General features: G+C 52.2%; 4 protein-coding genes across 4 annotated transcripts; all 4 read right to left on the bottom strand.

The window, feature by feature from the left end:
* Positions 1 to 619: 619 nt before the first annotated feature.
* On the bottom strand, positions 620 to 1888 carry K489DRAFT_385693 (uncharacterized protein; the record flags this gene model as incomplete). The annotated part of the gene is made up of 2 exons (XM_033606153.1): positions 620 to 791; positions 816 to 1888. The coding sequence occupies 2 exons, from the start codon at positions 1886 to 1888 to the stop codon at positions 620 to 622; spliced, it is 1245 nt and encodes a 414-aa protein (XP_033463983.1).
* Positions 1889 to 5192: 3304 nt separating this feature from the next.
* Positions 5193 to 6472, bottom strand: K489DRAFT_310167 (Clavaminate synthase-like protein; the record flags this gene model as incomplete). The annotated part of the gene is made up of 4 exons (XM_033600685.1): positions 5193 to 5340; positions 5433 to 5934; positions 6012 to 6178; positions 6231 to 6472. The coding sequence occupies 4 exons, from the start codon at positions 6470 to 6472 to the stop codon at positions 5193 to 5195; spliced, it is 1059 nt and encodes a 352-aa protein (XP_033463982.1).
* Positions 6473 to 6569: 97 nt separating this feature from the next.
* Positions 6570 to 10019, bottom strand: K489DRAFT_375026 (ATP-dependent DNA ligase). The gene has a single exon (XM_033603594.1). It carries the CDS (start codon positions 9633 to 9635, stop codon positions 6684 to 6686), a length of 2952 nt encoding a protein of 983 aa, XP_033463981.1. The 5' UTR covers positions 9636 to 10019; the 3' UTR covers positions 6570 to 6683.
* Positions 10020 to 10414: 395 nt separating this feature from the next.
* On the bottom strand, positions 10415 to 12232 carry K489DRAFT_310591 (uncharacterized protein; the record flags this gene model as incomplete). Its single annotated transcript, XM_033600715.1, has 4 exons — positions 10415 to 10696; positions 10862 to 11297; positions 11337 to 11893; positions 11969 to 12232. 4 exons carry the CDS (start codon positions 12230 to 12232, stop codon positions 10415 to 10417), a joined length of 1539 nt encoding a protein of 512 aa, XP_033463980.1.
* Positions 12233 to 12598: the final 366 nt, after the last annotated feature.

Here is a 12598-nt window from a genome sequence, read left to right as displayed (position 1 = left end):
TAGCACAGCGTCTTAAGTTTATGTCCATGCTTGCCGGTTCAATGCCGCGCAAGGACATCTCGCATCTGATGACTACAGTTCCCTTTTAGCTCGCTGGCCCTTGAATCTTCTCCCTTAATTCGTAGGCAACTTCAACGAGTAACGGTCCTCACAACCACATTTGACAAACTTCGAACCATCGGTAGTGCATTCAATGTCAACCGCTACAGCCAATTCGATACCAGGACGCGCTCAACGCAAGATATCGACCGCAAAACCTGCACTGACACGCCTTTCCATATTCTGAGAAGTTTCCCAACAATGCACATATATGTCGCCCAGGCAATCGATTTAAGCCAGTGCTTCCGCCCCAAATGTCAAAATGAAACGCTTTTCCTTCCCATCAGAACGCCCCCAAACCATGATTTCCCAAGACATTTCCTGCCACCCAAAACAACGCAGAGCACATGCCCAAACTTTTCAAGGTGCCGTTTCCGCTTGTTTGAACGCCTTGTGATACCGTGCTTGCAATAAAAATTCAGAAGTACGACTCAAACATTCAACGCAAACGCATGATGATTGCAGGTACCACCATTCCGCAGGACCACTAATGATGCTCTGATGTTCAGATTACTCCCATTCAAGCTCCGTTCAAAGACACGACCTGCCCGTCCGGTCTCCGCATGTCACCAAGATCGTCCAGGCCCTCGACCGACAAGGCCAGCGCATCCAAGAGATCCAGATCCTCGAAGGCCGGCGGAAGTTCGTTACCGTTGCTGTTAGCGGCATTGCCTCCCACGACCGAGAATTGCCTCGACCGTGTGCCTTGTGCGTACTGCGGCGGACTCTCTGGTACATCTTCATACATCGGCGGCGTTTCGTCGTCCCAGGCGATCCCGAGACCTGCTCGTTGCGTCAGGCGAAGGGCGAATTGTGTGCGGAGAACACGGGCGCTGCCTGTAGCTGCCGGCGTGGCACGTGAACTAGCGACGAATTCTTCAGAGATTACCAGTTCGATGACGAGGCTGTGGGTGATATTTGTGCCGTTGGGTGCGGACACGCCGCATTGTGGCTTGGAGCTGTGGTCGATGGCGACGCCGAAGGAGCCTTCGATTTGGCCGTCGCTGGTTGCTGGCGTGCTGCTCGATGCGGATGAGGTGTGGTGGTGGTTGACGCAGGTGTAGTCGCATTTCCAGCCAGATTTGAGTTCGCCGACGCCAATGTCTCGGTCGGAGTCGTGGGCCACTCCGCGCCCATCACCGCCGACTTTGGCGGAGTGGGCTGGGCAGGCGGGTGAGATCGTCTTCTCCTCCTCCACGATCCGCCATACAATCTTCCGCAGCCGCCAGCGAAGCTGTGAGCCGTCTGGGTTCTTGGTTGTGACGCCGTTAAGTCGGAAGAGAACCGGAAGCTCGCCGATCGGGTGAGCGACGGAGGGTAAAGTCACGTGGAAGGTCAACTTTGTTGGCGGAAAGATGCGCATGCTGTTCTTATCGTTGCCTGGCCGTAAAGCTCGTTGAAAGACAATATCGCGACGATGCTCAATCTCGACACCATTATCCAACCGCGCGCGCACGTGCAAGCTGTACTCGATTGACGCGACATGGCCATGAGTTGTGCATGGAAGATGGCCGGGTACCAAGTGGGAGAATGGAAGCTCTTCCAGCGTTGACGAAAAAGTCCGTGGTTTTGTGAGGAATTGCCATTGGTATAGATCAGCTACTTGCGTTGTGCAGGCGCGACACCGCTCCACGACCGGCTTTTTCGTCGTCGTTGTGCATTCTAGGAACATGGCGATTGCTGCCAAAGTGACGGGGCCTTCGGTGGGTTTGACCCTGAGCCGGCCCGAGATCAAAACGCCGGAGGAAAGTTCCGGGTTGTCGAGCATCAAAGCCGGAGGAGACTCCATGATGAGTTCCAGGCTGACCGGTTTGCTCGAACCGGCATATTGACCATCTTTGCCAGAAGCGTGGACATCCTTTGACAGCGAGCGCTCATGCCCGCGCGACCCACTCTGGCGTTTGGCGAAGCTCGTTTTCTTGAAATGTTCCATGCTGGGGCGACGGACTTCAGCTGCAATACTGGCAAGGGCTGAGGGATTGTAGATTTTGTTTTTATTATTGCAAGAATTTAAATTGTTGTTATTATTGATCCTTTCCTTGTTCGGTTGAATTGTTATTGTCGAAGAATTGCCGTCCGATGACTCAAGTTGGGAAGAGCGCCCGAATTCGAGGCCGAAAAGGCGGCCAGGCATGACGGGCGCAGTGCTGCTTTATTATCACTGCGTGATGGGGTTCTGTCAGGTGGCAACGTGACAGCACGGATCGCGCAAGCTATTTCTTATGCTGCTCTAGCCGCGCCTCTTTTTCAGCTTCGCAACAACTACCTGTCGCAGCTACTCGGCGTCGCCGGGCGACAGTGACACCCGGCGGGAATGAGTCGGGTTCAATGTGCGCAACGTCGAAGCCCACGATGCTCCTGCAAATTTGTTGTTCTAGCAATTCTTGGCGGTTGGGAAGGAAAGTGAAAGATCTCCCGGGTCGGGGAACGCTGCGCAAGGCTGAATATCGTGGACTTGTCGGCGAGGGTGGATTTGGCCCAGCCAGTTGATTGTAGCAGACTGAAGTCGTGATTTTGTGATCATATATGGTCGGCCCAACGATCGCTCATATGACCTCTTTCTGACGACACTCGGTGGGACAGAAGGAATCGGACAGGGCGAAAGTGAATGGACCGCGTAAGCAATGTCATTGACGACTACAAGTACCTATATAAGCAGAATATGACAAGTCGAACACTGTACACCAAGGTGAAAAACTTCACGATCCCGCCGTTAGTGGAGGGCATGGCGACATGATGGAGCAGAGATCCCGAGCGCCATGGAGGAGGTCCGTGGTGTGTGCGCATGTCCATGACCTGTCTGTACAGTAGCAGACACACACCGACGATGGATGTCGCACTTTCGACCAGTCCGGAGAGTGTAAACTGTAGTGTTGGAGCAGGGTGCGGCTAGTGTTGAGTACTTTCGATTGGGACACGATGGGGAGGGGGGTTGACTCCACACACAAACACTACGATAGAGTACCTTATTCTTTTGTTGTATTACTAGGTGTTACAACAAGTAGAATCGCTCCTTGTGTCCGAGCGTGCGGATGTCTCTCCTCATCACATGGATTGGCGGAAGAACAGCCACTGAACAGCCGGAGCTCGCAAACATGGGCCAGGTGACTCTTGCCTGCATATGAACAGGACACGGTTTTTCTGCGCTCAGGGGATCAGATAGCGAGCAAACGATGACAACTTGGCCCGACTAGAAGAATATGACCCGGTACTACTGTATAAGATGGATATAGTAGCAAGCGCACGTCGATGGCGAAGATGGTCCTCGTGACGAGACTTCGGCGCTCTCCGTTGGCGCACGAATGAGCAGACAAAGCCACCATTGGACAGACGACGATTTCCCCAGCTCTTCTCCGCCCTTTGTTCCCTCTCCGTGGCTGAGGATCCGCTCCTTGGCTAAACATTGCGGACTCGGTCCCTGGCAGATCCAATCGTCTCGTCCAACAGACAGATGTCTTTCCGACACATGGGCTGATGCGACAAAAGCTTCGCTCGAAAGGAGTCTCGGCTACTACTGCAAATTAAGTAGGAAATTCATTCGAATTTCGCTGTAGATGGTGCTATGACCTGGCTCTTTACTGCTACTGGAGAGTATGGAGGACATTGCACCCGCCTGGTTTTATAGGACTATAGAATGCGACAAAATGCAACATGAACCGACCAATACATGCAGCCCTCCACGATGCGTACGGCATATGTGTGAAGGCGCACGCCAAGTCATGTTGCTATTCGCAGCGGTGAAGGAATCGCTGCAAGATCACTCTTTTGTTTGATCAATTGCAGTACGCCCAACCACAGCTGCGTCAGCAATCGTTCTGATCGTCTTCAAGTTCCGGGCGACGATCTTACACAAACCGGGAATGCATTTCCCATTCTACGACAAGCTCGCTGTGCCTACGTCGGAGCGAAAATCTCTTTCAAATTTTCTTCACACGTGCTCTTGATTGCCGTAGTGCGTGGCCTGTCTTTTAGCGGCTGTCGACGGCGGACTCTCGGCCACACCTACTACTGTAGATACTACTGTAGCCGGGCGGCGCTGTAGGTTTTCGTTACTCGATCATTACTCGATCGCAGCACGCCTTCCATGAGATGCGAGAAAGGTCGCGTCGGCGTGGCGTCCGGAGCGTCGGCACAACCTCGTTGCAATCTCATGAACAACATGATATGCCTCTCTGTACGGGAATGCAGGGACCTGGAGAGGTTACCATCGGATAGATGGAAGCGAGCATGACAGGCTTGGTCAAAACACGATCTGTACCAGAACATGTATTTGAGGCGTTGGCAACGAGGAAGGAAGGAAGGAAAATGAACAATGTTGCGAAATGCAGCCGACGCCCTGCATGGAAAGTGATCGTCCGCCGCGCTCCTCTTCAACCAATGATCGGCTCAACTGAGGTCTCACGTTTCCTTGCGGGTGGTTGGCACTACTCAATCATGCATGCTTCACGGACACCGACCAGACACTTCCTCTTCGCACTATTAGGTACGACACATAATATAACATGGGCATTTTCGAACTCGCAGTATAGCAGGCCCGGGGCCGTTCAATTCTTGAGTCGAACAGCGACAACCTGAGAAGCCGCTTCTGATGCATCGGTCTACGGCTCGCGAATGTCCCTACAGATCGATACGATACGATACAAGCGACAGCCCTTCGAGAGAGACGTTCTGCTGCATTTCGGACATCGAAAATGTCGTGATCGGACTGACTCTTCACGAAATGTGCCCACGGACCTCAGAGGCTGCAGTATGAGGCAACCCAATCAGGCGGCCAGCGGGGCACGCGACCTACCTGCACCCCCAACGTCACAATCGGCAAAACCGCATGGGGAAAAACACAGCGCGATCGACGCATCATCTACACGCCGGGCGGGCTGTGAGTTGCATTGCGTCGCAGGGGATAGCAAGATCACGCCGCATTGGTTGCGTTCGATGCATGCTTCTCTTGGTACGACTTCGTGTATTTGTATAACAATACTCCCACTCTATCCTGAATCACGGTTACTGCTAGGTGACGCTGGCCTCATCTTGGCTGCAAAAACGAAGCGGCATTTTATTGAATTCGACTGAAACCATTACAGCGCGGCTCCACGTCATCTTGTCGATACATTCTCCCTTTTGGCATCATTGTCGTCACCAACGATCAACTCCGGGTACTCCACAGTCAAAGCCATCGAGGACACAACATCACGGATGAATGACTGCGTAGACCAGAAACCACCATCGAAGCTCATATCAAACCTATGCAGAGACGTCCACCGGGGACTTTCAATCAGCCTGACGCTCTTCCACTGATCCCTACGCATGCGAAATGAGCAGGAAAGATTCCTTACCAGTAATTGACCGAGCATGCGAAGCCCTCCTTCCCGTTGCTCTGCCCGACCTTGTGATACCACAGTGCCGGCAGATACATCATGTCGCCTTCATTCAAAGTGACATGTGTTGGACGAGAGAATCGTGAGAATTCCGATGGTCGATGTTCTGGATCATCGGGATCCCACGTTGCTACCGGCACGGGCTCCGCAGTCTCATCCGGGCAGGCGATTAGCTCTGTCGCATCACTGCCGTTGCCAGGTCGATACCGACCGCGGTCGAGTGATACATCGTTTACGCTGGGTGCCTCCACAGGAGGTAGCAAAGTGAAGTGCTTCTGGCCGCGGATCTGAACGTAGATGTTCTCGTAGTTGTCCTTGTGTAAGGCGGTTGTGGAGCGGTGATTGCCGAGCCAGAAGTTGATCGCGTCGGGCTGCTGTTCGAGCGCCTCGGTCGCGAAGGGGATGGTCGGAGGGACGTCCGCGAAGAGTGCCTCGTATTCGGCGCGGAGATTGTCGTTCTCTGATCATGTGGCGTCATTTTCAGTCGGTCGTGGCAGCCGATTCGGGGAGAGACAAGTTATGCGGCGCGGGACTCACGAGTTTGAGCATATTTGACGTTGCCATTGTGTGTGCTGATGTTACTCGAGCACGAGGACGAATCGATTTGGACGTAATCTAAGAATTCTTCAAAGCCTTCGTCGATCTCGTACGGCTCCACAAACATGATGCGACCGTGCTGATCCTCGACCACCGCGTCTGCATTTCTACGGCACTCGATGAGAAATACGCCGAGACGAGATAGTGACTCAAACGTACCCCAAAGGTGTGATTGCTACCTTGACCTTGCGTGATCGCATCGTTTCGCGCAAGTATTTCGCATTCCACAACCGCGTGGCCTTCCAGTCTCGTGCACCATTTCTCACGATAAATGGCCTATTCTTGGCCACATAACGATGGAAGCCCAGGGCTGTGGGAATGGTCGGTAATTCATCGACCGTCGAAGAGTTCAGCTCATGATATGTTTCAATCAACGAAATCAAGGCCCTTCTCGAATTCATGTCTCTCGGCGATGCAATAATCAATTTATTGGATAGCAGGCATTCGATAGAAATGCACATGTTCCATTTACAGGGTCCGTGCGCATTTCTGGCACTGTACAGAGCAACGACGAAACACGCGATGCAATTCATCATGTTGTCTTCGGGGCGTCACTAGCGCACATGTCATATATCACTCCCAAAAAGATTTTTCCCTACTCTAAATCAATTCTTACTTTTGATACAAATCCTCGTCAAGCTTAGTCTCCTCCTGCCAGCTTTGCTTGATCCATTCAGCTGAAACTATCCGTGGAATATGCCTTCTCGTAGCTGCGATGTTGCGAATATCGCTTACCGATGAGACCGTAGCCGGTACGATAACATGACTAATAGGATCGGAGCTTTGAAGTGATTCGACAACATTGCCGCCCGCGAGCGCGAAAGTTCGCTTGAGATTGGCAGGGACAGATTTGTGAAAGTAGGCTGTCAAGCCGTGGAACATCCAGCCAGGCAGTACATCAAGCTCCTCGTTGTGGGCCAAGAGCTGTTCCAATACTCCCTGGGCGTCAGGTTGGAAATCGTCCTCGAATTTAGAGGGCATGGTCTTGAATAATTCGAGGAGCTCATCAGCCGTCACATCGCGAGCGTAACTATCACCATATTCATCGACGTTGTTGTCGAACTTCCCCTGATCACTAGCTCGAGTATGGAAGATATGACTAGGTTCGTAAGGTAGCACTGAGCCATAACGGTTGACATTGCGCTCGTTCTGTGCGATGGAGTCGAGCAGCCAAGACGGTTTTATCAGATTTCGCTCGTCTTTCTTGATGAGCGAAGCAACCTTGACAAGTTTGCGGTCCGCGATGATTATGGTTGCAGGATCCTTTTCCGAAGCGACCACTTTGCCACCGTTCGCCTTGACCAATTCTTCGACTTCCGCTTTCGTCTTTTTGATGGGTTTGGGCGCTTCAGTCATGATAAAGAAGCTAAGACCTTCGAAAACTTTTGTCGCAGGTCCAGCATATGGGGTTTTGACCTCGCTATCATTTCCCTGAATGACCATTGCCCGCTTACGCTTTCGTCTGTTCTTCTGTCGCTTTTCATCATCAATTTTGAGCTTTTTCTCTTCTTTCTCACCTTCGACTTGGCTCTTGAGCTGAATGAACTCATCGAACGATAGTGCCTGTTTCCAGTCCTTATCCGTACGTAACTTCTTGAAGCGGGGGAACCGTAAAGTGACTCCAGTTCGGAACGACTCGGTACTACCAACCGATGCAGCCTTGACTGAGAGGATAATGGAATCTTCGGGCTTTATCCAGACATCAGGCTTTTCGTGCTGGCGATCGCCGCCAGCCAGCTCTATCCAGTCAATTGGCGGTCTTCTGGCATTCCAATCATGCCACTTTCCTTCAGTCCGATGCCTGATCTCGGCATAATCGGATGCCGCAAATCCGCCGCCGACTTTGAAGAAAGACCAACATTTTTGCTCGTTGACACCATGACTGAGCAGGGCCTGCGGAACTTTGAGGCCACACATGAAACTACTCAAAGCTCCGCCACGCTTTCCCGAGCCATAATACCCACCGATCACCACACAGTCTAGAGATTCGCCAAATTCGGTCATATACTCCGGTTTGACTTTGATCCAATCGTCATTGCGCTCATTTAGACGATATGGTGAGCGTGGATTTTTCAAGACCAGACCCTCACTGGCTTCTGCTACAACCTGACGAAGCACCGGTTCAACTTCGGATGCAAGCCGTGCTTCTTGGTAGCCGTGAATTTCGAATCGACGGTGGACGTCCTTCACACTTGCTGAGAGTGCTTTGCGTCGATCTCGAAGAGTGTACCTCGTCAAATCCTTGTCATTCAGTAATAAGCAATCGAAGATACGAAAGAGAGGTCGATTGCCTGTAGCGTAGGGATTCTCGCGTTCGGCAAGCGCTGCGGTTTTGAGAGTGCCGAATGGAACTATTGCGTCTTCCTTCGGATCCCATGTGATCATCTCACCATCGAGGATGATGTTGCGGACACCATCTGAGAATGCACTCTTGAGATGTCGAGTCAACGCACCCTTTTCGTCATCAAACCCAGATCCATAGAGGTAGCAGTAGTCCTTGGCCTTCCGTGACCAGAATCCGAAGCGCTTGCCGCCCGGGGTGTTTGGGTCGTCGATCATGTGTAGTTGCATGCGTTCGCCGTCAAGTTTCTCTTCAATCCAGAACACCGGATCTGACTCCGTGGGATTCATCTTCGATACCATATGCTCCATCGACCGCATTTGGAATGCGGCCAATTGTGGTTGGAAGCACTGCATAAGCGATATGCTGCAATCGTCACCCTCCAGTCGCAGCTGCGGGTCTGACAACTCCCAACAAACTCGGCGGAGACTGCTCGATATGTTGAAGAGGTTCTCCGCATCTGGATGCCAGACATCGAATATTGTCTTTTCAGTGGCGCCAATCTTCATTTGGCGTAAGATCATTCGCAGCAGCCAGAGGAGCTCCTCGGCATTCATGCGCTTGTAGAACTCCTCCATTATTGGCCGCTGATTCTCCTCCTTTTGCGCTACCGAGAGACGATCTAAAAGCCCATTGACTTCTGCAATGGTCATATCGCCCGGGGCTGTGCGCATCGGTCGCTTGCTGATAACTTCATAGCAACGACCTGCGAAATCGCCCGCCATGACACTTGTAGATTTGACGCCCGGCAACTTCCAGTGCAAAATGTTGTAGCCATCTTCACTGTTCTTGTCGATTTTCATGATGCTGACAAGAAGTTTTCCCAGCGTTGCCTCTTTCAATCCATACATTCCGCGATCACGATCTTTGTCGGGAATTATTAGGCGGAGGGCAGGGTAGATATCGCTGCCGACTTGCGTTCGCCATCGTCCGATGAAACGTTCTATGATACTCCTTCGGATCTCGTGGGGTGCATGGATCGCTCCATCAGGACCAACTTTACGTCGTGCGACAATCGGTCCAGCCGGCTTCTTCTTGTTTTCGCTAAGCGGATTGAACAATGTGAGGAATAAATCGTGAAATGGCAATGTCTTGGAGTGGTTATGTGGTCGATTGGGATATTTTTCGTCGAGTTCTTTTTCGGTCATAGAGCCATGGCCGTACATCAGTTGTTCCTCTTTCTGGGCTTCTGAGACGTCAAGCTCCATTTTGTCATTTGCCATGGTTGCGATGCGATGCTAAACGATGCGCTCAACGTCAAATATGTCTCGTGTCGTTGCGATTTCGTTGGGTTGGATGAACGAGATCAACTTGGAAGTTATCAAACAATTCGCATGTCTGTCATTTATGATTGCCGGGCACTCGTCAAATGGCAGTCGTCGCTCGGGCGCCCGGGCGTACAATGTGACGATTAAAGTGAGGCAACCACGCGCAAAGTGCAGGCAGCAGCGGGTGAAGCGCGCGTGTCAACGAATGTGCCACATTGACTTGTTGGGGAGTCTATACCATCGCACTCCGACGGCATGTTGCCGAATTGTGACAAAAACGGGCTCAGATTCAATCAATAATGCCGGCTTTGTTGTGTGTACACGAACATTCGACGTCTGGTTTGATCTGTATCGCAGCTACGTGCTCCGTCGGTAGTGAGATAATAGCTCTGGAAACTGGCACACTTTCAGAATCTCCTCTCGCAGGGAATGCGCATGGCACTTCCACGAGGCTGAGAGGATAGCCATTCAAGTGACATTCACTACTCAGCCTGATGTTATCGAAATTTAGGTAGAGTTTATCGCGATACCCGGAATCTCCCCCACTGGGTTCATCATATTCGTCAATGCTAAATATACATAACGCCGCCTAGGCGCCACCAACTCATCAAAGGTTCATATTCCCAGATCGTGCGCCAACGGTTTGCCGCCGACATAGCTCACGAAAGCCGAATAAAAGAGTTTTCGCCACGCATGACCCGGTCGCCGTTCCCCATGCTCCAATGATCTCCTTGCTAGACCCAATAACTCTCTCCACTGCGAGCAATGATAAACTCACATCCAAGTCCCTGTCCCTGTTCCTGTAGCCGGGCCTCGTAATCCTTAAGTTGTGAGAGGATATTCTCACTGACGTGCGGGCCATCCTTGAGCGTATCCTTGACATGAATGATGATGACCTGGATCCCACGAAGCGGCATATCTTCTCCAAGATTAACGCCTATACCGGTTTCGCAGCGGCGAGGCGTTGATGACGATTTCGGAGAGAGTGGTCCGCTACGTACAGCGTCTACTTGGCTCTCGAGTTGAAGGGTCGGATGTGCAGTAGGTCCTGGTGCGACCTCTGAAATGAAAGGCGCCGTCGGTGCAGGTGCTGGAATATGAGTCAATGTATCGGGCACAACCCCCGGCTCTGTCACGCGATGACTTTGTTGATGATCCTGCCACGTGCTGGATCGTGTCACCATACTGCGGCTTCGTTTCCGATCATGCTCAGGGAGCAGAAGTCCGTTCGCCGGCGCCGAACGTTTCCGCTTTTTGGCGCCCTTTTCCTCCATCTGCCGATGAATCTTGGCTTCTTCAGCTAAAGCAGCGAGATTTTGCAGTTCTGTAATCAGGTGTCGAGGATTCATATGTCCGAACAAAAATGCATCGGCTTGAGAATCGTCGTAACTGCATTCGATGAGAATCGCGCCGAGGAGACCATTTGCGATCTTGCGTGCCGCTTCGGTCCACACGATTTGATTGCGAGGAGACAGGGATAGAGTATCAGGTTCAACATCTCCGAAGAAAAGAAGCTCCCGCGAGGTTTGATCATCCCGAATGAAGAAAGCTGTGCTGTCCACCACGCAAGCGCCATCCAAGGGCATTGCATGAGGCGACTGATGCGCAGTATGGAAACTCGTACGGGTTGCGCCTGGAGTCCCTGGAGCAGAGAACTGGTGCGATGTCGATAATGACCGATGCGTCGACGAAGCCGAAGATTCGAGCGCGAACGCCTGTGCAGAGGTATTATACGTCGGTGACGCATCCGTTATCCCGGCACCGCTCCCTCGATGCTGATGCGCCGGGGGACTTTTTGTGCATACCCCATGCGACACCTTGAAGGCTCTCACCCCCAGACCGTCACACACATCGATGTAGCCTCGTCCTTCGCCCTCACCGACCATTGCATCTCCACCCTCTTTCAGTCGTTGGAATGTGACAAATCCCACTCCGCCGTCCTCATCGGTAAGGTTTGGCCAGATTACATCGTTGAAGATGTGCCTTTTCATCGCTTCAACAGTGTTCGGTAGAGCGGCGACAGTCTTCGGCCGTGACGTCGCATGGAATGCTGCGGTATTGATCGCGAATCCAGCTAGATGGTCCAGGTGAGGATGTGTGATGAGATATGCTGAAATGTAGGATCGCAGTAGATGCATCGCGTTGGCGCGAGCGGACCTGTCTGGGAATTTCAAACCAGCAAACGGGCCCGACTTAAGGACTGTCGCTTCTGGCTTTGGTGCTTCGGCCTTTACTGCTCCGCTCTCATTTCCCTCGTGAGACGCAACGCCATTTGGGAGCTGCGCAACTGCTTCGCTCGCCTTTGGCTTGCCATTGTATGTCAGAGGGAAATGTTCCTCCAATATTCGAGTGATAGGTGCAAGATGTGACCCAGCATCCACTGCTAACAGCGAGTTGCGCGCCCACTCTGTGGCTATTGAACGAAGCAGGAACCCGGTGACATTGTCCTCGCAAGGGCCGCCTCCCGAACCCAGGCAAACCACTTGTATAGCAGGCTTGCGACCATGTGCGCCCGCGTTTGCACTTTCTTTATCCTCACTCAGTACCGACATTGGTGCTCCGGGCTAGCAAGCCTGGTTAGGCAAATATCCAGTGCGAACGTCCGCACAATAGGGCGCCCGATTCCACGGTGCACCCTTCCTTTCTTTAACCAGATTTTTGTGGTGAACAGGAAACGTAAAGGCGATTTGTTGCAAGAAATCGGCTTTGCGCACGATCGGAAACAAGGACCGTGACACGTGCTCCTCTGCCTAAAGCGCTCCAGCGCGTGGGAAGATTCTTGGCACTGGATCGAAAGTTCAATAACGTCGCGGAAGTTGGCAAACGTGCAAATGGCGCATGGATCCCAGCGTCGGGCGATGGTCTTGTTGAGGTCTTATGATATACTGATGTGCGTGTGCTGTGCCGCGGTCGGAAAG

Source organism: Dissoconium aciculare (assembly GCF_010015565.1).
Source record: "Dissoconium aciculare CBS 342.82 unplaced genomic scaffold K489scaffold_1, whole genome shotgun sequence".
Taxonomy (NCBI): domain Eukaryota; kingdom Fungi; phylum Ascomycota; class Dothideomycetes; order Mycosphaerellales; family Dissoconiaceae; genus Dissoconium; species Dissoconium aciculare.
Note: the sequence above shows the minus strand (reverse complement) of the source record. Positions and strands in the feature narration are given on the sequence as shown.